This window comes from Neophocaena asiaeorientalis, unplaced genomic scaffold, assembly GCF_003031525.2.
Source record: "Neophocaena asiaeorientalis asiaeorientalis breed wild unplaced genomic scaffold, Neophocaena_asiaeorientalis_V1.1 scaffold469, whole genome shotgun sequence".
NCBI lineage: Eukaryota > Metazoa > Chordata > Mammalia > Artiodactyla > Phocoenidae > Neophocaena > Neophocaena asiaeorientalis.
In genome coordinates this window covers 456456-479341 of record NW_020172691.1, presented here as the reverse complement: position 1 = coordinate 479341, position 22886 = coordinate 456456, and the positions used below count along the sequence as shown (strand labels likewise).

Genomic DNA, 22886 nt, shown 5'->3' with positions numbered 1-22886 from the left:
GAAAAGAATCTGAAAAAGAATATATATGCATAACTGAAAAAATAATATAGATACATACACATAGATGTATATGTATAACCAAATCACTTTGCTGTTCACCTGAAACTAACACAACATTATAAATCAAGTATACTTGAATTTAAAAAAAAAAAAAAAAAGCAGCAGAGCCTCAGAACCGAAGGTGGGTGGTTTTGGGTTCGGCACAGCCTGCTCTCTTGCTATCAGTTCCCCGCAAGCCTGAAGGTTCGAGATTCCAAGTTCTCGGACATACACAGGCCCGGCTTTTGGGTGTGGCTTCCCATATCTGCTTCCTGCACCCCTGCGTCTATCTCCACTCACTCCCAGAGCATCCTTGGGCCCGATCACACCTGGCACGCTGCCCTGAAGCCTTCCAGAGTCAACACAGCGCCCAGGGTAGTCCTGTGTGGACATTAGTCTGAGCCACCAAACGTGGTCCAGATGGCGGCCCTGCGAGCCAGGCAGGTCCACTGTAAAGCCAGTTCTCTGGCGTCAGCTTTCCAACACACAGGAAGACAATAGAAAAGTAACACACTACTATGTATAAGATAGATAACCATAAAGGACCTACTGTAGAGCACAGGGAACTCTACTCAATATACTTCAAAAAAATATTTATTTATTTAGGCTGTGCCGGGTCTTAGTTACGGCCCATGGGATCTTTAGTTGCAGCATGCGGGATCTATTCCCCGACCAGGTGTCGAACCCGGGCCCCCTGCATCGGGAGCGTGGAGTCTTAACCACTGGACCACCAGGGAAGTCCCTCTACTCAATATTCTGTGATAACCTATATGAGAAAAGAACCTAAAAAAGAATGGAAATAGGTATATGTATAACTAAACCTCTATGCTGAACACCTGAAACTGACATTGTAAACCAACTATACCCCAATAAAATTTAACAAAAGAAAAGAAAAGTAACAATAATCGGGATGTCGGCTCCATGAGGCCAGAGACGGTCTGTTGGTTTTCTGCCCTCTGTCCCAGGACAGCGCCTGCCACACAGCAGATAATAGATATTTGCAAGATGAATGACTGAATGTTTAAACCAGCGGTTGGCCTATCCAAGTGACGTCTTTGCTGTGCGCGGCATGCTGATGTTTTGCATTACTCGCCCTCCTGCTTTAAAGGGGAGATTGCATGTAAAATCAACTGCTGCCTGGCTTCCCTTAAAAATAGAACATCTAGGGAACTTCCCTGGTGGTCCAGTGGTTGGGACTCCATGCTCCCACTGCAGGGAGCTCGGGTTCAATCCCTGGTCAGGTAACTAGGATCCCACATGCCACGTAGTGTGACCAAAACATAAATAATTAAAAAAAAAAAAAAAAGGAACATCTGGCCACAAAGGGGTGGCAGCCAACCATAGAAGGAGCCTGGGTGCCCCAGGCCCCCATTATGTTTGATTCACCCCCTTATGCTTCTTGCCTGACCCAGAAAGCAGGAGATGGCTGAGAACAGGACCCTGAGTAGTCAGGCGAATTCTGTCTCCTGATCAAAGTGACCACCTTGTGAAGGCTGCCAGCTCACCCTGAAGGGGCTGCTGTCACATCCCTAACAAATGTCAAAATAAAATAGTACAGTAAAAAGAATTCAAGCAGCACAGGGAGGTATAAGATTTAAAGTAAGTACTCTGGGTAAATTGTTGGCCATTTTTCAAAAATTTTACCCATATGTAATTTACATATCTAAATCCATTTATGTAAATGAGATCACATTATTGATGCTGTGCCTTGCTCTCTTCACTTTTTGGAAGTACATCTTGGACCACTTTTCATACAACGTGGGTAGATCTTCCCATCCTTTTGTAGGTCTCAAACCCATGTCCCCTGCATTGGCAGGCAGGTTCTTAACCACTGCGCCACCAGGGAAGCCCTTTTTTGCCATTTTAAATAATGTTGCAATGAATACTTCTTTTTTCACTTTTCTTTACACTAGTGTCAGCGAAATTCCTCAAAATGGATTTGCAGACTCAAAGGTTCCGCATTTTAAAAAGTTAAGACACTTTTCAAATGTTTAACTTTGAAATGTTTAAACACTGAGAATAGAAGTAGCCCTCCTTTTCCCTGCCACCTATTTTCCAACAGTTTATTGAGGAAACTTTCAGATGTACAGAAAAGTTGAAAGAATTTTACAGTGGACTGTCATATGCCCACCGTCCACCTTCTCCAATGAACATTTTACTATATTTGCCTTATTATGTATTTATCCATCCATCAATATACCTCACTTTTTATGCATCTCCAAATAAGTCACACACTTCACATCCATTAGGATGGCTACTATCAAAACAGAAAATAACAAGTGCTGGTGAGAATGTGGAGGAATTGGAATCCTTGAATGTTGCTGCTGGAAATGTAAAATGGTGCAGCTGCTGTGGACAAAGTTCAGCAGTTCCTCAAAAAGTTAAACATAGAACTACCATATGATCCGGAAATTCCACTCCTGGGTATATGCCCAAAATATTTGAAAATAGGGAATCAAAGAGGTACTTGTACACCAATGTTCAGAGCAGCATTATTTACAATAGCCATAAGGTGGAGACAATCCAAATGTCCATTGAGGGATGAACAGATAAACAAAACGTGGTCCATTCATGCAATAGGAAGGAAATTAAAAAGGAAGGAAATTGTGATTCACACTACAACATGGATGAACCCTGAGGATAACCTCAGGGTTAAGCCAGACACAAAAGGACAAATATTGTTTGATCCCACTTTCTAAGCTTCCTAGAGTAGTCAAAATCAGAGACAGAAAATATAATAGAGGTTACCAGGGGCTGAGGCCACTGTGAATAATGCTTTGATGAACATGGATGTACAATTATCTGAGTCCCTGCTTTCATTTCTCTTGGGTGTAACTAGGAGTGGAATTGCTGGATCATATGGTTGTTCTATGTTTAACTTTTTGAGGAACCGCTATATTCTTTTTTTTTTTTTTTCCTCTCCCGCTGCGGCGCACAGGCTCCGGACGCTCAGGCCCAGCGGCCATGGCTCACGTGCCCAGCCGCTCCGCAGCATGTGGGATCTTCCCGGACCGGGGCACGAACCCATGTCCCCTGCATCGGCAGGCAGACTCTCAACCACTGCGCCACCAGGGAAGCCCCTGCTATATTCTTTTGACACAATCACTTACAAGCTCTCTTTTCTCTGGCTGGTGGCAGCCAGTGGTGGCTTGGACCTTCATGGGGGCGGTAGATGAGCAAAGTACCTGAATTCCTACTCTATTTCAGAGGCAGAGTTAACAGGACCCTGGATGTCTAGGATGGGGAGGCTAATGGTTCATGGTTGCTCCATCCTTCCTACGTGTCAAAAACCTTGTACTTAGCCTTAACATAACTCTTTCTTCCAAATGCCATGTCCAATCCAGCCACAAATCCTGTTTGCTCCACCTTCAGAATTAATCCAGAATGTGAATACTTCTCTCTCCCTTCACCGTCCCTCCTGTCTGTTTTCTACTCACCAGCCTGAATGATCCTGTTAACAGAGTATGCCATTTCCCTGATTACGACACTCCAGTGGTTTCTCATTTTGTCAGAGTAAAGCCAAGTCCTTCCTAAAACTGCCCACCCCATACACGCACCAACGTGATTATTGTTTCCTCCTTAGCCTGTCACCACCTAATATGTATTTTTACTTATCCTATTACTGTTTGTCTCCTTCAGACAACCAGACTGTGAGGTTGATAAGGGTAAGGGCTGCGGGCCGTCTTGTCCTCAGCGCCCATAAACTATGTGTTAAATGAATGAATAAATGAACGACTGGATCAAGTCCTTGTTTTCATCCCTCCCAATCTCGCGTCTAGCCACGCGAGTCCATTGGCCGCGCCCCTGAAACTTACCGCGCCCCAGAGACACTACGCATGCTGTATCGCTAGGCGGCCCCACCTCCGGGCTGAATCGGCACAAACCATTTCCACTCGTCGTACCGGCTGGGGAGGCCGGAGAAAATCTCTTACAGGGAAAGGATGGAAGTTGCCCTTCCCTTTCCCTGAGAAATGCCATAGACTCCGCCTGGTGTGTGATTGTGAGCTATGGCACCGATGCTAACTCGCGCTTCCGGGCCTCCTCAAGCTGCGGAGCCTTTGACTACATTTCCCCCTCGGTGCTGCGTTGGTACCGTCCGGCTCTGTCACGTGGGCGGCAAGATGGCGGCCCCCAGAGCGCTTTAGGAGCGTCGCGGGTGGTGGCAGCGGCGGGAACAGGCCGGTCCGGTAGGTCCTCTGATCCGGGAGCTCGCTGGGGCGTTCCGGCGGCGGGGGAAACGTGGAGGACGCCTCGTTGGGGGTCCCGGCTCTGGGATTCTTTGGCTGGGGGGATCGAAGGGCTTCCTTCTGACAGGTCCCGGCAGCTCTTCCCCATAAATTCTGGACACTCTGCCTCCGGGGATCTCTTCACTAAAGAGTCAGCACGTGGGGCGTGGGTCCCATGTTGGGCAACCCCTTTCTTGGGGTTCTGGGAGAACCAACCTGTGAGGGATCCAGTACTGGGGGATCCACATAAACAGAGCTAGAGACACCCAGTTCCTGGGAGTCTCTTCCAAGGAGCGTTGGGGAGCTGGTCGTCGCTGGGGGATCCTGCCGGCAGCCCCGAGGTATGCCGTGTCGGGGCGACCCCTCTCTGAGGGGCGCGTCTAGTTATCGGAGATCTTTTTTTTTTTTTTGCGGTACGCGGGCCTCTCACTGTTGTGGCCTCTCCCGTGGCGGAGCACAGGCTCCGGACGCGCAGGCTCAGCGGCCACGGCTCACGGGCCCAGCCGCTCCGCGGCATGTGGGATCTTCCCGGACCGGGGCACGAACCCGTGTCCCCTGCATCGGCAGGCGGACTCTCAACCACTGCGCCACCAGGGAAGCCCTATCGGGGATCCTTTTCTTGGGAATTCTTGGTTTAGAAAATTCTCAAGGGGGCGGATTCCCAGATTCTGCCTTGGTTGGGGGCTGCACCTCCACCCCATGTCCATACCCCTGTTCCCCTTCCCACTGAAAAATGGGCCTAATATATGGGTAGCGGGCTACCAGATGTACCCCCTTACTTGTCCTCCTGCGTATAGAGGTGGGTGTTGGGCTCCCTGTGGAGATTTTTTTTAAAATAAATTTATTTATTTATTTATTTTTGGCTGCGTTGGGTCTTCGTTGCTGCGCGCAGGCTTCCTTTAGTTGCGGCGAGCGGGGGCTGCTCTTCGTCGCGGTGTGCAGGCTTCTCACTGCGGTGGCTTCTCTTGTTGAGGAGAACAGGTTCTAGGCGCGTGGGCTTCAGTAGTTGTGGCACGCGGGCTCAGTAGTTGTGTTCCGCGAGCTCTAGAGAGCAGGCTCAGTAGTTATGGCGCACGGACTTAGTTGCTCTGCGTCATGTGGGATCTTCCCAGACCAGGGATCGAACCCGTGTCCCCTGCATTGGCAGGTGGACTCTTCTTAACCACTGCGCCACCAGGGAAGGCCCTCCCTGTAGAAATATTTAATACCAGCTCTGGTTTATCAAGTGCCTACTAAGTACCAGCAGTGGGTACTAAGTGCTCTGTGAACATCATTCCATTCACAGCAACTCTGTGATGTCCATGTGCCCTTTACGCCTATTTTACAGATGATACAGATTTATACTGTGTATAAACCACTCAGTACCATGCCTGGCAGGCAGTGGGTGCCCAATTCATTCAACAATACTTATTGAGTGCCTGCTGCCATAGCGACAGGCACTGTGCTGGGCCTTGGGGATACAACCGCGAACAAAATAGTGCGTGTCTCTCCTTTGTGTCTTGAGGGAGGCGCTGCACAGACCGGGATTCATGAGTCCTGGGCGCTGTCAGCACTTGACTTGCTGTGTGACCCCAGCCAGGTCACAGCTCATCTGTGTAGAAGAAAGAGTTGGGTCTCGATGGCCCATAATGCCTTGCCAGCTTGCTCACCCCTGGCTTCTGTGGTTTGTGATGATCAGTGTTTTGCATGTCACCTCCTTTGATGGTCACCTGTGCACAGGCAGCTGCACTTCCCCCATTATACCTGCTCAACCCTACTTACGCCTCTGGGAGCTACAGCCTGCTGTCAGGTTCACGAAGCATGTCACTGGTCTGGAGGATGGAGCCCAGCCTCAGCTGCGTCCTTTAATCTTAATCCATCTATTCAACATGGCGTTTGTGGTTTAGAGCTTGACTCGGGAGACCGGCTGCCTGGATTTATAACTCTTCAGCGGTTCCTAAGCAAGTGATTCACCTCTTTGTGCTTGTGTGTCCTCTCCAGTAAAATGGTGACAGTCATGGTGCTTGTCTCAAAGAGTTATGGCGAGGATGGAATGAGTTCAGGCATGTGGCACATAGCACATCCTATGTAAATGTCAGATGCTGTTATTATTATGGTCACTGTTCTTACTGAGGCGTTGTGGGCTGGGAGTACAGCCGTGACTAAGAGAGGCTCAGTCCCTGCCTTCAGAGTTCTCATACGAGGGTTAAGACCAACCATAAGCAGCTAAACCAAAATATCAAATGTGATATCTCGTGGTGGCAGCTGCTTCAAAGAAAGATAAAGCAGAACAAGACCGGGATCAGGGAAGGCTTCCCCGAGGAGGTGGCATTTGCGACCCAAGGAAGTGAGAGAGTGAGCATGGGGGCATTTGGTGAAGAGTGTTCCTGAGGGCGAGAATAGCCTGTGCAGAGACCCTGGGGCAGAACTGTGCCTGGCGTGTTGGAGGAACAGTGGGGAAGCCTGGTTGGTGGAGCAGAGTGAGTGAGGGGGAGAGAGGGAGGAGGGGATGGTGGGGAGGTGATGGGGGCAGGTCGTGCAGGGCCATTGGGACAGTTAAGGAGTTTGGAGTCTTGAGGCCCATAGGAGGATTTTGTGAGGGAGTCACAGGGTCCAGTTTATATACTGAAAGGATTCTTTTATCAGTTATCTGTGCTTTGTAACAAATTACCCCATACTTAGTAGCTTTAAAGAATAGTAAACACTACTTCCCACAGTTTCTGGGAAATCTGGGCCTGGTTTAGCCAGGTGGTTTTGGCTCTCATCTCTTGTGATGTTGCAGTGCAGACACTGGCTGGGGCTGCGTCATCTGAAGGCTGGAGAAGCTGCTCTCACCTGGCTGTTGGTGGGAGGCCTCGTTCCCCACCGCGTGGGCCCCTACATACGGCTGGTTGAACCTCCTCACAGTATGGCTGCTGGCTTCCGCTAGAGCCAGCAAGGAGGAAGCCACAGTGTCCCTTATGACCCTCAGAAGTCACACTGCCATTTCTCCCATATCCTGTTATTCACCGAGGTCAGCCCTATTTGGTGTGGGAGGGGGCCACACAGGGCACGGATACCAGGAGGTGGGGGTCATTGAGGGTCATCTTGGGGACCAGCTACCACATTCCCTCTGGCTGCTGTGTAGAGAGCAGACCAGCAGAGGTCATTGCCAGTGGACAGTAAGTCCTCTACATACAAACCTTCAAGTTGCGAACTTTCAAAGATGTGGACGTGTGTTCACATGTCCAGTAAGTTAGTTCCTGTGTCTGGCGTACCTTGTCACGTGCGTGCATCCTCTACAAGTGGTTGTGCTTTTGTGGACTTTACTGTACAGTACTGTATAGGGTACAGTAGTACAGTATCTTTATTTCAAGCCCAGGATGTCCGGAAGCGAGCATAAAAGCAGCGGTGATGTAGCTGGTACTGCTAAGAACCGCCAACCAATAACGATGGAAACAAAAGTGACAATAACTGAGAGACTGGGGCCAGGCGAAAAGATGGTAGACGTCACTCGTTCTTGTAACATGAATCGTTCAGCCATCAGAACAATTCTAAAGAAGGACAAGATCATGGAACATGTGAAATCTGCGATAATACCAAAGAAGCGTGGAAAAATGATGGAGGAGATAGGGAAACTTCTCAACGTCCTTTACTTTTTTGTTTTTTTTTGTGTGTGTGTATTATCTGTGTGAAAAGTATTATAAACCTATTACAGTACTCTATAGCCGATTATGTTTGTTGGGTACCTAGGCTAACTTTGTTGGACTTATGAACAAATTGGACTTACAGAAACGCTCTCAGAACGGGAACTCGTTTGTATGTAGGGAACTTCTTGTATAGGCCAGAGGCTCAGAGAGGGAAAGTACCTTAGGGAAGGCCACACAGCAAGTAGGCAGGGTCGGAGCCAGGCTTTGAACCCAGATGGCCAGGCTGGTCAGCAGTTAGGAAACCACCCCCACCCCCGAGGTCCTAACACTGAAACGCACAAGTCAGCGAGCGGTGAAGGGTGCCTCTCACCTGGCCTCTTGTTTTTCTGCTGCAGGTTCTCGAGCCCACGAGTCCCCTTGTTTAGCCCAAGCCCAGCGGCAGCACCATGGTAACGGAGCAGGAGGTGGAGGGGTTGGGGCAGATGCTGCTGGACCCCCAGAAGCCCCTGCAGGCCCGCTTCCGGGCGTTGTTCACACTGCGCGGGCTCGGGGGTCCAGCAGCCATCTCCTGGATCAGCCGGGCCTTCAGCGACGACTCGGCCCTGCTCAAGCACGAGCTGGCCTACTGCCTGGGTCAGATGCAGGACTCACGGGCAATCCCCGTGCTGGTGGACGTGCTTCGTGACACCCGCCAGGAGCCCATGGTGCGCCACGAGGCAGGTGAGCGGCGGTGAGGGTGCGGGCTCTACCAGGCTGGCTCTGGAAGGGGTGGGCAATAAGCATCCTCCCACGATCTCTGTCCCGGGTCTCAACTCTGCCACTGCAGCATAAGAGCCACCCTGAACCCCAGACAACAGATGGGCGTGTGGCCGCCAGCCAGTCCAACTTTATGGGCCCTGAGATTTGAATCTCATATCACCTTTACGCGTCATAAAATGTGATCCTTTTGAATTTTTTCTTTCTTTTTTTTTTTTTTTTTTTAAACGGCTCACGGGCTTAGTTGCTCTGTCGCATGTGGGATCTTCCCAGACCAGGGATCGAACCCGTGTCCCCTGCATTGGTAGGCAGATTCTTAACCACTGCACCACCAGGGAAGTCCCCTTTTGATTTTTCAAAAACCATTTAAAAATGGAAAAACCATTCTTCGTTCATACAAAGACATATGGTGTCTTTGGATGCTGACCATGGATGGTCAACCCCTGAGGTCACTCATTCAGTTCGTCCACCGGACGTGTTTATGGACTGCTTGCTGTGGGCCAGGCCCTGTTCTCACAAGGGACTCCGATGGCAAACAAGATGGAATAGAAACATCCTTGGCGGGTCTGTGCAGCCGAGGCTGTGTTTGTATTGATGTATCCAGTGAGCTCATAGCCAGCAGGGGGAATTGTTTCCATTTGATTGTTTTGGGGCCTTTTTAATATTCTCCATGATGATCTCCAGCTATGCCAGGCTGCCCTGGGGACCTCTCAAGATCCCAGTCACTGATGCTATTGGAGCTCTCCTTACAAAGAATGTTCGACCCCAAACCTCTCTTGTCCCATAAGCGCTGTTAGTTTGAGTGTGTGATTTTGTAGAACACCCAATCATGTTATGGTGGAAACACCTATGTAAGTGCTAAGGAGGAAAATAAAGCCATGGGCGGGATGGGGGTGCTGGAGGTGTTGCCTTTTTTTTTTTTGGCCTCGCCACGGGGCATGTGGGATCCCAGTTCCCCGACCATTTGACGCACAGAGTCTTAACCACTGGACCACAAGGGAAGTCCGGTGTTGCCATTTTTAATTGGTGGTTACCAATTAAAAGACCTAAGTGGAGTAAGGGAGTTATCTAGGTAGATGTCTGGGGAAAGGTGCTCCAGGTAGCGGGCACAGCCTTTGCAAAGGCCCTGAGGCAGGATGGTGCTGGTCTGCTGACCCTCCTTGCCCACAGTACAACTTAAAAACCTCCACCAGGTTTTCAGGGCTCCCCTTGATGGGCTCGACTCAGCCAACTGTTCTTGGCTCCTTGCCACCCGTGTCCCCAAGTTGTAATGACACGCTTGTCTGTGTCTCCCCTCTAGGCCGTGAGCTCTGGGGGTGCGGGCTGGGGCGGGGTCTGAGTCTGGTTCCAGCAAAGCCTGATTTCTGGGGGAGGGACTCTAACTGGCACAGCTTCAGGACTGGACCGGCTCCAGCTCCAAACCTCAGTGGCTGGAGCGGCCCTCAGGATACAGGCAGAGCAATGGGGAGGGGCATCACGGAGGAGGCGTTGGTGCTGGTTAGCGCGCGAGGCATTCAGGGCGTTTCCCAGCCAATCAACATGAGCCCTCTGCCCCATTCTCAGGGGAGGCCCTGGGAGCCATTGGGGACCCAGAGGTGCTGGAGATCCTGAAGCAGTACTCCACCGACCCTGTCATCGAGGTAACGCAGCCCCTCCCCCACCCCCTCCGTGCTTCGCGCCCAGGAACCGGCCTCAGACCCTGTGCCTGGTTGCCAGGGTAACCACCCGGCCCAGGGATGCCGAGAGAGGACCACTGCCCCACTCACGGTTTGTCATCACCTTTAGGACAAAATCCCAAGCCCACAGGCCCCAAGTAGTCTGGCCCAGCCACCTCAGGTCATCTCTGTTGTTGGCTCTTCCCTGATGGGTCTGGCACGTCCTGCCTTGGGGCCTTTGCACTGGCTGATTCCACCTGACGCCTCTCTCACTGGTTCTGATGTCACCTTCAAGCTAGCCCCTCCTGGCCCTCTGCCCCTGGTCACTCTCTAGTCACAGCAGCCCCTGCTGGTTTGTCTCCAGTCTGGAAAGATCAGTTGGTCCTGTGTCTGTTGGCTCCACCCCTGCTAAACCGGGAGCCCTGGGGGCTGGGGGAGGGCCCGGCACATCCACCCCCCTGTCCCCGCAGGTGGCAGAGACGTGCCAGCTGGCCGTCCGGCGGCTGGAGTGGCTGCAGCAGCACAGCGGGGAGCCGGTGGCTCAGGGGCCCTACCTCTCCGTGGATCCGGCCCCATCCGCCGAGGAGCGCGATGTGGGGCGGCTGCGGGTGGCGCTGCTGGATGAGGCCCGGCCGCTCTTCGACCGATACCGAGCCATGTTCGCCCTGCGTGATGCTGGCGGGGAGGAGGCTGCCCTGGCGCTGGCCGAGGGTGAGGAGGGGCCCCAGGGGGCAGGGTCGGGGCCCCTTGGGGAGGCCCAGTGGCCACATCTGTCATACGGGGCAGCCCAGCGTCCCAGGGCACTTGCATCCCGGGGCAGGTACTCCTCTTATTACCCCCTCTTCTCTGTGGAGGAAGCCTAGGCCCAGAGAGGCACAGATACTTGCCCAAGATCACACAGTGGTCCGAGCAGCAGTTGGGATTTGATCCCCAGAGGCCCTGTTTTTTTTGTTTTTGTTTTTTAAATTTTTTTGGCCACGCGAGGCATGCAGGATCTTAGTTCCCCAACTAGGGATCGGACCTGCGCCCCCTGCATTGGCAGCGCAGAGTCTTAACCGCTGGCCCACCAGGGAATTCCCCAGAGGCCCTGTCATCATTTACTTGTGCCATTTTCATCCCAGCTCTGCAGGGAGCCCCATGCAAGCCTGCGGGGCTGTGGTTCCCCCACCTGAAAAGGAGGGGGGGGACTTGGGGAATCCTGGGGTCCCTTGGCACCCCCCACCCATTGCCTGAGGTGGTCTGCTTCTGGTCCACAGAGCACTCAGAGCCCCCCCTCTGCCCTCCTGGAGCTTCCTGTCTGGCAGAGGAAGTGTCCAGCCATCACCATGACCCAGGACCCAGGGGATGCCGGGTGGGAGCACAGAGTGGGTGGGTGGTGGGTTTGTCCTGGATAATGCTCGGAGCAGGGGCCGCACAGTCTGGCGGGCCTGCTTCAAACCAGCTCTGCCTGAAAAGTGGCATCTGATCGCAGGCAGGTCGCTCCCAGGTCCAGCCGCGGGTCCCCATCAGGAGAAGCATGGCCTGTCTGGCTGTGGTGGGGTGAAAGGCCCGGGACTCCCAGTGTCACTGATAAGACTCTATCGTGTGTGGAGTCGTGTGGGAAGCAACCCAGAAGCACAAATGCACAACATGCCTGCAAATAGCACTGGCTGGTGTGAGGACAACGCAGAGTACAGAAGTCCAGGGAGAGGCGGAGAGGGACGCTGGGCCTGGGAAGGAGGAGGCCACGCCCGGTCCGGCCAGAGGGAGGGCGGAGTTCCCAATGCCTGGCTGGCCCCTCGTTGCTTCTCCTGCCCCGTGTCTCCTGGCCCTCCGAGCACCAGGGCGGGGTGTCCTCGACGGGAACTCTTTCCACCCCTCTTGGACACTTCTGTCCCCAGACTGCCCCGCCCCAGGTCCCTTCCTGTCCCGATGGCTCCCCCAGCCCGCAACTCTCTCTCCCGCAGGCCTGCACTGCGGCAGTGCCCTCTTCCGCCACGAGATCGGCTACGTCCTGGGCCAGCTGCAGCACGAGGCGGCTGTGCCCCAGCTGGCGGCGGCCCTGGCGCGACCCGCCGAGAACCCCATGGTGCGGCACGAGTGCGCGGAGGCCCTAGGGGCCATCGCCCGGCCCGCCTGCCTGGCCGCCCTGCGGGCCCACGCGGCAGACCCCGAGCGCGTGGTGCGGGAGAGCTGCGAGGTGGCCCTGGACATGTATGAGTATGAGACGGGGTCGGCCTTCCAGTACGCAGACGGGCTGGAGCGCCTGCGCCCACCCCCCTCGTAGGGCCGCGCCCAGCTGTCTCCCTCGAGAACTCTGCCCATAAACCATGTCGGAATGAATTGCATCTCGCTTCCCTGCCTCCCAGCCGCTTTCGCGTCTTGAACCCCTGGGTGGACTGCAGGCTCCTCGGGGCCAGGCTGAAGTCTCTTCTCTGCCACTCCGAGTGCAGGGCTGCAGTGTTGGCGTGGGAGGGGTATCTAGGGGGTCCGGGGACAGGGCTGTGCTCTGGGGGGTTGGGGTGCTGTGACCCAGCTTCTCTAGGAATGAGGGGGTGCAGGGAAAGGTGCTGTGGGCGAACCCGTCCCCGTCGGGCCTGGGCAGGGTCTGGGGGCGTCAGAGAGCTGTCCTTGGGGTGGGCAGGTGGTCCCTGGGTGGGGTGGCCTGGGCTGGAGCTCAGGGAGGGACAAGCAGGTCCCGGGACATTCCCCAAATGGACTATTAAATTATTTTTGCCAAGTGATGACTGTCAGAGTGTGTTGGGGGGCCTCTGGGGTGAGGGTTGGCTGCTCTAAAGGAACATATCCTAAGTGTGGGGGGCCAGGATGTTTGGAGAGCTCAGCTCTGGGATCTGCCCTGCCCCAGACACTGTGACCGACACAAGCCTGTGGCCCTGTTTCACATCAGTTCCCAGGGGTAAAATCTGCCCAGCCAGACCCCCCAAAGGGGTTGAGGGGGAACAGCCCTGCATCCTGGCCCTCTCCAAACCTCATCCTCACCTACTCCTGTTGGGGGCATAGGGGAAGGGGTTTAGTGGTATGACAAAGAGTCTGGGCCCATCCTACCTACCTCCCTTACTGCCTCCTCATGCGGTCTCAAGCAGCCCATTTACCGCTCTATAAAATGGGTGTTAACAAGAGAACCTAATTTTACATGTGATGCATTTTCCACACCAAGCAATTCTCTGTTTCTGCATGGATGTCAGCTGGGCGTCCCACAGTTCAATTCAGTTCTCTGACACTATCTACCCTGAATCAGTGCAGACCCTCCAGGTTCAGGGTTCAGTCCTGCAGGACTGCCCCCACTTCAGATGCAGGTCCCAAGTCCGGACCTCCCATACTTCTGACAGACTGGTTATGAATTGGGGTTCCCACCACCCCCTCTTCACATTTGATGATTTGCAAGAATGGCTCACAGAATCAGGAAAGCACTTTACTTAACCTGTTTATCATAAACGAGGCAAATGAACAGCCAGATGAAGAGGCACAAGGTCTGAAGGGTCGGAAACACAGGAGCTTCCGTCCCCGTGGAGTTTGGGGTGGATGCTTTTAACCTGCTGGGAAGCTCTCCAAGCCCCTTCCTGTAGGGTTTTTATGGAGGTTCCATCACGTGGGCCTGATTTAGCAAATCACTGGCCATTGGCAATAAACTCAGTCCCCAGCCCCTCTCCTCTCCCTGAGGGGTGGGGCTGAAAATTCCATCCCTCTAATCCCAGGGTCAATTCCCCTGGCCACCAGCCCCAATCCCGAAGCTGCCACGCCCCTGCCCTCATTAGCATACACGCAGGCGTGGTGGAAAGGGGCTGATTATGAACCACGAAGGAGGCTCCCCTCTCCCCCATCACTCAGGAAATTACACGGTCCTGGGAGCTCCAAGCCAGGAACCAGGACGAAGACCAAACAGATCTCTTGCTATCTCACAGCGTCACCCTCGGGCGCTAGCTGCGGGCCCCCTCCCCCATTTATCCCCTGGCCCCCAGCCCCTCTCGCCAACTCGGCCATCACTTCAGCATTTCTCCCTTCTCCAGTTTTCCCTCTTTGCCCGTCAGCATAGACAGGCTGTAATTTCTTTTCTTTTTTGAATTTTATTTATTTTTTATACAACAGGTTCTTATTAGTTATCTATTTTATACATATTAGTGTATATATGTCAATCCCAATCTCCCAATGCATCCCACCACCACCCCCTCCGCCATTTTCCCCCCTTCAAGCTGTAATTTCTTAAAAACATGAACCACCACCACCCACAGCCCTTCCTGACTCCATGACTTGCAGCTCTCTCAAACCTGCACCAACTAGGACCGCCCCTCCTGTCCCCAGAACCGTCCTTGACCACAGGTGACCTCCCAGTGTCCAAATACGGTGGTCACATCTCAGTCTGCGCCCTCCCCCTCTCAGCAACCTCTGACCCGGCCAGCCACCCTGCTCCTGGGAAATTCTCAGGGACTCCGCCTCTGGGCCCAGGGCTGAGTCCTCCGGCCCCACCCACACCGCCGCCCGGGCGGTCTCATCCACTCTTGGGGCTCGAACCCCATCTATGTCCCAATGACGCCCACTGTCCTGACTCCAGCCCGGGGCCTCCTCTGAGCTCTTGGCTCGGGGTCCAGTTTGGACATCTCCACTTAGATATCGCCGAGGCATCCCAAACTTAGCCTGTCCTGAGAATTCCTCTTGTTACCTCCCAAAGTGGCTCCTCCCACAGGAAATGGAAACGCCATCATTTCAGGTGCTCAGCCTGCAAACATTGGGGTTTGATTAGTTTAAGATCTACCCCAGCTCTGCCCCTGGACACCCCGCCCCCCGCCCCGCCAAGCCTCTGCCTCCACCTGGTCCAGCATCATTATTGCCCACCTGGAGCAGCTCAATCCCTCCTCCCCATCCCTGGCTCCCATCCTCAGCCCAGTCTGTCTTCCCCAGAAAAGCCACCGGAGGGCGCCCGTGAGCACCTGAGTCAGGTCCGTCCAACAAGCCCAGCAAGGTCCTGCCCCAGGGCCTTTGCCCCGAATGTTTCCCCTGCCTGGAAAGCTCTTGCCTTTGGTACTCCCATGGCCGGTTCCCTTCCTCCTCTGGGTCTCTGCTGAAATGTCATCTGAACATGGCCTTGGCTGCTCTATTGTGAGAGGCTGCTCTACTAGACCATGGTCTCCCCCCACAGTACCCTCAAACCACTCTTTGCTTTTTAACACGATATATCATTTACTCTGAGGTTATGCATTTCTCAGAATCTATCTCTCCATCTTGAACGTCAGCTCCATGAGAGCAGGGATTTTCCCAGAAGAGGGGACATCCTGTGCAAAGGCCCTGAGGTGGGGATGGACGTGCAGGGTAGCACCTGGCGTGGTTGGAGCTGAGCGAGGGAGGGGGGGCCAGTGGGCGGAAGTGATTTGCAACGTGATCCATGCAGGCAGATGGAGGCCGTGGGGGAGCCCCAAATCCTCTTACCCAAAAGCTCCTTAATACTTCCGCCTGGCGGGTCACCACCGGGCTGCCCCTGCTCCAGGGGGCTGCCATGCCAGCGCTGGCACTCGAGGAGGGGATGGAGGGCTGGAGCCCGGCCTCGCCACTTTACGAGGAGTACCGCCCACCGCCACTGGACACCATCCGCCTCCCCAGGTACGCGCTGTACCTGCTTCTGGCTGCGTTCGTGGTGGTGGCCGTAGCCTACGCCATTGTCGGGCATCTCATCAAGGACCTCGCCCACGACCTGGCCGGTGAGCCACTACCCGCTACGAGCCTGGCTTGGGCTAGTGCTGGGCCACTTGGTGGGGGGGTGTCCGAGGGCCTCTCCTTGCCAGGGAGGGGGCAGAGGGTGGCCGGGCCTGGGGATGCTCCTCACCAGCCTCCTGCCTCAGACTGGGCGTTCGGCCCGAAGCCGGACCAGGAGGATGGCCCCCGGGAGCTGCCCGAGAGCCCCGAGGACGAAAGTCTGGAGGAGCTGGACCTGCAGCTGGCGTTGGCCTGGCGGGTTGACGAGGACACCGCTCAGGGTGGCGAGGGGGCCCCCGCAGAAGCCCCAGCCCGGCCCTGACGCCGCCCCTCCATCGCCTTCAAAGACCCACCAGCCCGAAGCTCCTTCTGGAAGCTGGGCTGAGCCGGGCCCTGCCCTCTAGCCCAGGAGCCGGTTCCAGCCCCTTTGGCGGTTGTATAAACCAGACTTGTGCCCATCAGAGCCCTTTCACCTTTGATCTGTGCTGTCTTGACAGAGAACGTTCTCTTTCTTGGCTGGTGGACTCCAGTGGCTGGACACTGATCTTTTTTAAATTAATTAATTTTATTTTTAATTTATTTTTGGCTGTGTTGGGTCTTCATTGCTGTGCGCAGGCTTTCTCTAGTTGCGGAGAGCGGGGGCTACTCTTCGTTGCGGTGCGCGGGCTTCTTCTCATTGCGGTGACTTCTCCTGTTGTGGAGCACGGGCTCTAGGCATGTGGGCTCAGTAGTTGTGGCTCGCGGGCTCTAGAGTGCAGGCTCAGTAGTTGTGGTGCATGGGCTCAGTTGCTCCGTGGCATGTGGGATCTTCCCGGACCAGGGCTCGAACCCAAGTCCTCTGCATGGGCAGGTGGATTCTTGACCACTGTGCCACCAGGGAAGCCCTGGACACTGATTTATTTCCACACTCTGGTTTCCCCCATAGTCCCAGAGCCTAACTCCACCTGGCCTCCACCAAGCCCTTGGCAACCTGTAAACCAAAAAACACTAAGAAGATTAAAAATAATAATAGCAACAATAATAGTGGCCAACCCTTAGCTAGAGCTTCGAATGTGCCTGCTATTGTATGCTAAGCAACCCCTTTCCTTGTATTAACATTATCTCGTTAAATCCTCCAAGCTACGATTTATTGCACCCATTTATCAGATGGGAAAACAGAGGCGCACAGCCCAGAAATGACTCGGTCAGAGTAGAGAGAACGTTTTGCGGAAAGAGGCTGGCCCAGCGACCTGCCTCGGAAAGCAGAAGCCTGCTCCTCTGGGCTCCTCCACCTCTGAACCTTCTCAGCTCCCACCTCTCACCTCATTCCTGGTTCGGCAGCTGGATGGGTCCGTCTCTGGGGGTCCTGACTGCCTAACTAGCCTGAGGGCTTCCTTCACTCCTGAGTTTTGCACGGGCTGGGGCACACAGTAGGAGCTTCACCTGTGCCTGCCTGGCTGGTCGAACTGGGCTTATCCTGGGCTCCACTGAGTGACCCTCCTGCACAGTGACCGTGGTCAGACCTCAGGAAGGGAGGGGGCTCCAGGAATTCACAGGCACTCCGTACGTGCCTGGGCAATAATGCTGGTGTTCCCCCAGCCCCCAGGCGTCCAACGGAGGTCTCAGGCCTGGAGAAGGACCAGGCCTCCCCATCCCAGCCTTCCTGCCATGTGCTTGGGCTGTGGCTGTCCCGTGGCAGCTGGGGTGGGGTCCCCATTCACCCAGGCAGGGCCCCTTATCTAATCAACCTGGGGATCAAGGTTGACACGCAGGAGAGCCAGGAATCTGAGTCATCAGCTATCCCAGGGGCCCCGTTCTCTGGCCACACGGCAGCAACTGGGTTTGGAGGTAGATGGTGGCCCATCCCTTCTTGCCCCGTTTGCTCCCCCTGGAGCTGGCTGTGGGTCCCCAGGGGTCGGGGACCCAAGAGGAGCCAGTATAAGCTGGTGGTGGGAGAGACCCGCGTTTACATCTAGTTCTGGCTGCTTCTGCCCGGCCTGACGCTCCTGGGCCCCCTGCCTTCTCTGTAAAACGCAGGTGGCAAAATTTCATGGTGCATGCTGAGAAATAATCGTAATGATGTGTAAAAGCACTGAGCCGGGAAGGAAGCTCAGGGCCAGTTCAGCTTGGCGCCTGTGGCGGGGAGCCTGGGGGACCCTGAGGCTGGCGGTCCTGGGTGGGGTGCAGGGCTGAGGGGCCGGACTCCCGTGTTAATCGTTACACCAGGTCCAGAGTCTGCCCTCCTGGAAGGCGGGGGAGAGGGGGTGGATGCCAACCAGGTGGGGCAAAGGGAGGGGCCCTCTGGTCTGGGCCTGCCCCGCCCCCAGACCTGCCTGCCCCCTTATCAGGGGCTGGGCAGGGTCTCCCCTGACTCTGACCGGACTGTGCACTCCCGTACCTGGACTGGCTGGATCCTCCGTGCCATGGGGACCCTGGAGACCCTTCTGCTCAGCGCCCTGCTCCTGTCGCCAGCCGACGCCCAGCAGGGTAGGGCTCCGAACCTCTGGGGCAGGGGCGGGAGGATGGGTCGTGGGGATGGGCTTGGACACAGGCTCACCATCTCCCGCTTTGATGAGAAACCGAAGCCTCCGAGAGGAGTGGGCAGGCAGAAGAGGAATGGGGTCAGGCCCCTCTTTGAGGCAGCCTCCCTAACTCCCCCACTTCCTCTGGGCCTCCCACCTCATCCCTGAGCGCCCCCTCCTCTCAGCGCCCCATCCCCTTCTCTAAAACCCACCTCTGAGGGAACTCCCTGGCGGTCCAGTGGTTAGGACTTGGTGCTTTCCCTGCCTGGGACGCAGGTTCAATCCCTGGTCAGGGAACTAAGATCCCAAAGGCTGCAGCGCAGCCGAAAAAAAAAAAAGAAGAAAGAAAAATTTAAAAGGACTTCCCCGGCGGTCCAGTGGTTAAGACTCAGTGCCTCCACTGCAGGGGGCACGGGGCACGGGTTCGATCCCTGGTCGGGGAACTAAGATCCCGCATGCTGCCGGGCGCAGTCAAAAAACAAAAACAAAACCACCTGTGAAACCCAGCCCCTTTCCAAGACCCCTCTGTCTGAGCATCCCCTTCACCCTTAGCCCCCTGTCCTTTCGGGGGCCCCCCACCTTTCCCATTTCTGAGTCTCCTCTGCCCCCACCTCCTAACAGCCTCAGAGCGTCATCTGAAGCCATGGCTGGTGGGCCTGGCTGCTGTCGTGGGGTTCCTGTTCATCGTCTTCATCCTCATGCTGGCCAACCGTATCTGGTGCTCCAAAGAGAGGTGGGAGCCCCTTTCCCCACCCTCCATCTCCTCCCCAAAGCGCTGGGCACCCCCTCCTACCTCATGACCCTCTCTGGTCCCTTTCTTGTCTCCCCATTTCCCTGCTCCCCCTGCTCCCACAGCTCAGGACAGCCATGCAGCCCCCCTCTCTTGCTTCCTGGAGTCCCCCCAGCCTGGGGGAGACTGAGGCTGAGGCTGCCCCCGCTTCCCACCCTTCACCCGCCCTCATCCCTCCATCTCCATCTCTTCTGCAGAGCTGAGGAAGAAGAGGGGTCTGCATTCAGAAGGGATCCCCACTTGAACGAGGAAGTGGACCTGAGGTACTGCCGTGTGAGCATGTGTAGATGTGTGTGGGTGTCAGGGGGTCTGCGTGAGGCCCCTCCTCGAGGAGGGGAGGGGTGGGTGTGCGCGGATGACCTCTTTCTGTCCTTGAACACCTCAAGCACGTTCCTGCCCCAGGGCCTTTGCACTTACTGTTGGTTCTACTTTGTACACCTTTCGTCATATCTTCTGGCTGGCTCCGTCTCTCCTTCAGTCCCTGCTCAGATGTTTCTTCCTCACAGAAGCCCACCTTGACCACCAGCCTTCCTGACACTCTCTCCACCACAACCCTGCATCTGTCTTTGCATGTGTCATCAGCTGAAATTATCTTAGTCATTTACCGGTTTCTCGACACTAGATAGTGGCTTCCAGTAAGTGAACAGAACTTAGCTTTGGTCCTGGCTCTGGCCCCAGGGCCCGGCACAGGGCCTGGCACACAGTACGCCCTTAATAAATACCTGTCGAACAAGACCATGGTGTGGGATTGTGTAGGGACTGTGCAGAAGTGTGTGATTTGGTGTGGGTAACTCTCCTGGGCTCAGCGTCTCCCATGATCCTGGCTCAGGGATGTGGGCAGGGCTGGGGGCTCTTTCAGGGCAAGATCCCAATTTGGGCAAAGGCTTGGGGACAGAAGTAGGAGCTCAGGAGCTGGGAGGACACTATCCTGGCTGGGAGATTCTCAGCTGAGCCCAAGATGCCTGAGGGACAGGCGTGGGCCAGACTGTGCTTTGTCTGCGACCCAGCTCAGGCCCAGTAAGATGTGATTCCTACTCCCAGGATGTGCTGGAGGTTCCAGATCCCACAGGTGCTCCTAATTTGTAGTTTCCTCCCTGCCTTATTCATTCCTCCTCCACCCATCCATCCATGCATCCACCCATCCATCCATCCTCCCATCCATCCATCCTTCCTTCCTTCCTTCCTCCCATCCACCCATCCTTCCATGGGACAATTGACCCTTAGTTTCTGCCTTTGTGAAATGGAAATAACAAGGCTGCCTTGTTAGGGCTGTTTTGAAGATTCAGCAAAGATTCTTTCTGTAAAGCGCTCATCATAAGACCTGGCACAGGTAAGTGTTCGTTAAATGGGAGTGACTCTGTTTCTTATTGTGGTCTGAGGCCTTTGTGTCCCTACAGTAAAGAAGACAAGAAGGGGAAGAAAGAGAAGGAGAAAAAGGCCAAGAAGGAAGGAGAGAGCAACTTGGGGCTGGAGCTGGAGGAGAAAGAGGAGCGCAGAGACCAGGAGCAAGTCAAGAACATGGCCATGTGAAGACTCCTCAGCCGCTGCCTCCAGGCAGCCCCCCAGAGATGCCCCTTCCACACCCTAGAAGCAATGACCTGAAGCTGAAGCCACTGCAGTGACTCCATCTGGGGTTGAGAGTACAGCGTCCTGAATGAAGAGGCTTGGGACCACCCCTCCCCCCTCAAGGAGGGATCTTTGTGCGTAATGTGGTCTATATGTGTTATGATTTGTACCACCTGGTGATTCTCCTTGCATTTAGAGAGCACTCCTGGTTACTGAGAAAACCCCAACCCCTGCAATTTCATGGCCTCACCTGCTTCTACCCATTGCCTGATTTCTTGGCCCTCTGCCTGATATCTATCTGCCAGAGCCCTCCTCCCTCCCACTCACCTTCAGGACTGGTATCAGCCAGGGACTGCCTCTTGGGGAAGAGCCCTTCAGAAGGGCTACTGTCATCCCGTGGGACTTAGTTTCCCCTTGAGGAGACGGCTTTTGGGGTTGGGGGTAACGCCCAGGCAAGGGTGGGAAACCAAACTCCACGGTGCCCAGATACCCTGGGCAGATTAAGCGCTCCCCCTGCAATCTCGATTCTGCTGTCCTGAGCCCCGAGGGCCGTCTCCTAGGAAAGCCTTGCTCCCCCGCACCAACCCAGGGTTTTGGGTCACGTGACTCCATTTCTGGGAACTGGGTCTTGGAAGGTGCGGTGCCCCCCGCGTGTGAGATCTTGGAAAGGGATCCTCCCTGTTTCCAACCTCCCCACTCTCCTCACTTTCTCCGGGCCCTGGACCTTGCCCTGGATGTTAACCATTTCCTAATGAGAACTTTGATAAAGGCTGGCATTTAGGGCTCCCTTGTGGAGCAGGTAGCTGCGGTTGGTAGGATCCAGTCCAGAAGGCGGGGAGCTTCTGTCTGAGAACATCCCAGGATCGTCCACCAGGGGGCAGAAAAACCATAAATAAAAAAGTGTAATAATCTCCCTAATAGGTGCTCCCACTGAATGCCTAGCATCCTTATGGTCTCCGTCTCGGTCAGTTTGCAATTAGTCTCATTTTCCGGCTGAAAATACTGAGACTTAGAAAGAAGGAAGCCACTGGCCCAGCTCTCCCTGGCTGTTGCTGGCAGAGCTGGGATGGAAGCCCAGGCTGCCCAAAGGATGGGGCATGTGCAGGCTCTGGCTAAGGTCAAATTTGGAGGTTCATGTCCCAGGATGGGAGAGGGTTGGGGTAGGAGGTGTTCCTAGCTGGGTGTTCCTAGCTGGGAGAGGGTTGGGGTAGGAGGTGTTCCTAGCTGGGAGAACTATGTTCTTTTGGGATGCTGTGTGGCCAATGGGAAGTGGCCTGACCTCTCTGAGCCTCGACTTGGCTCCTCTTCTGCAACGTGAGGACAAGAGTTCTGACCGCCAGAGTATGAGGCTTGAAGGAGGTGCCGGAGCTAAAGAGTCATTGCAAGACCTGGCACACAGCAGGCACTCAGGAAATGAGTTCCCCATCTTTCCTGAGCCTCCCCTCCCATGTCCCTGGCCGTGGGGAGTGACAGGGTCAGGATGGGCCTCAGGGAGACGGGGGCTGGGACGCTTGGGACCCTGAGCCCCTCCCCATGGTGCCCGGAACCCAGTGAGGGGGCCCCACCTCCGACTTCCTGCGGCACCGGCCACATCCTGCCCTGGGGTGCCCTGCGCAGGCCACTTCCCCCTCTGGCTGGGGCGGCAACCCCAGAACCTGCTGGACAGGGGAGAGGACAGACGGAGAAGGATGGATAGATTCTGGACGACCCCCGGCCAATTCTCCCTTCTCGCAGCTCTGGTCCCGCGGCTGGTTCAGGCCCAACCCTGTAAGGCCTTGGAAGGGAGTGGGAGTGCGGTGGGGAAAAGAGTCCCAAGCTGGCGTCCAGGCTGCTGACCCCGCCTTGCTCCCGCCCTCAGTGGCCCAGAGGAAGCCGTGGCTGGTGGGGCTGGGGGCTGCGCTGGCCTCCCTCTTCCTCATCTTTGTCCTCACCTTGGTCTACGCCATCTGGTGCAGCGAGCCCTGGGACAGGTAGGTCCTCATCTTTCTGAGCCCCTCCTTCCCGAAATCTCTAAATCTCTCCTCTCTAAGCCCCTCCCCTCTCTGAGTCCCGCCCCCTAA

General features: G+C 55.2%; 3 protein-coding genes and 1 long non-coding RNA gene across 4 annotated transcripts in view; 3 read left to right on the top strand and 1 right to left on the bottom strand.

The window, feature by feature from the left end:
* The first annotated feature begins 3973 nt into the window (after positions 1–3973).
* DOHH (deoxyhypusine hydroxylase) lies at positions 3974–12606 on the top strand. Its single transcript, XM_024740091.1, has 5 exons — positions 3974–4226; positions 8269–8593; positions 10193–10269; positions 10755–10995; positions 12231–12606. Exons 2-5 carry the CDS (start codon positions 8320–8322, stop codon positions 12548–12550), a joined length of 912 nt encoding a protein of 303 aa, XP_024595859.1. The 5' UTR covers positions 3974–4226; positions 8269–8319; the 3' UTR covers positions 12551–12606.
* Positions 12607–16735: 4129 nt separating this feature from the next.
* LOC112396345 (uncharacterized) lies at positions 16736–20646 on the bottom strand. The gene is made up of 3 exons (XR_003002543.1): positions 19678–20646; positions 18347–18534; positions 16736–16939 (listed from the first exon to the last, which is right to left on the bottom strand). It is a non-coding gene; the product is annotated as an uncharacterized LOC112396345 (long non-coding RNA).
* LOC112396343 (small integral membrane protein 24-like) lies at positions 17002–21761 on the top strand. The gene is made up of 4 exons (XM_024740057.1): positions 17002–18435; positions 19092–19203; positions 19458–19523; positions 20658–21761. Exons 1-4 carry the CDS (start codon positions 18372–18374, stop codon positions 20788–20790), a joined length of 375 nt encoding a protein of 124 aa, XP_024595825.1. The 5' UTR covers positions 17002–18371; the 3' UTR covers positions 20791–21761.
* Positions 21762–21896: 135 nt separating this feature from the next.
* The window catches only part of LOC112396344 (small integral membrane protein 24-like), a 3283-nt gene continuing 2293 nt past the window's right edge, over positions 21897–22886 (top strand). Inside the window, exons 1-2 of the mRNA XM_024740058.1 lie at positions 21897–22593; positions 22685–22796. Coding sequence (XP_024595826.1) covers positions 22515–22593; positions 22685–22796 — 191 coding nt within the window. The 5' untranslated portion in view covers positions 21897–22514. The remainder of the gene's footprint in view (positions 22594–22684; positions 22797–22886) is intronic.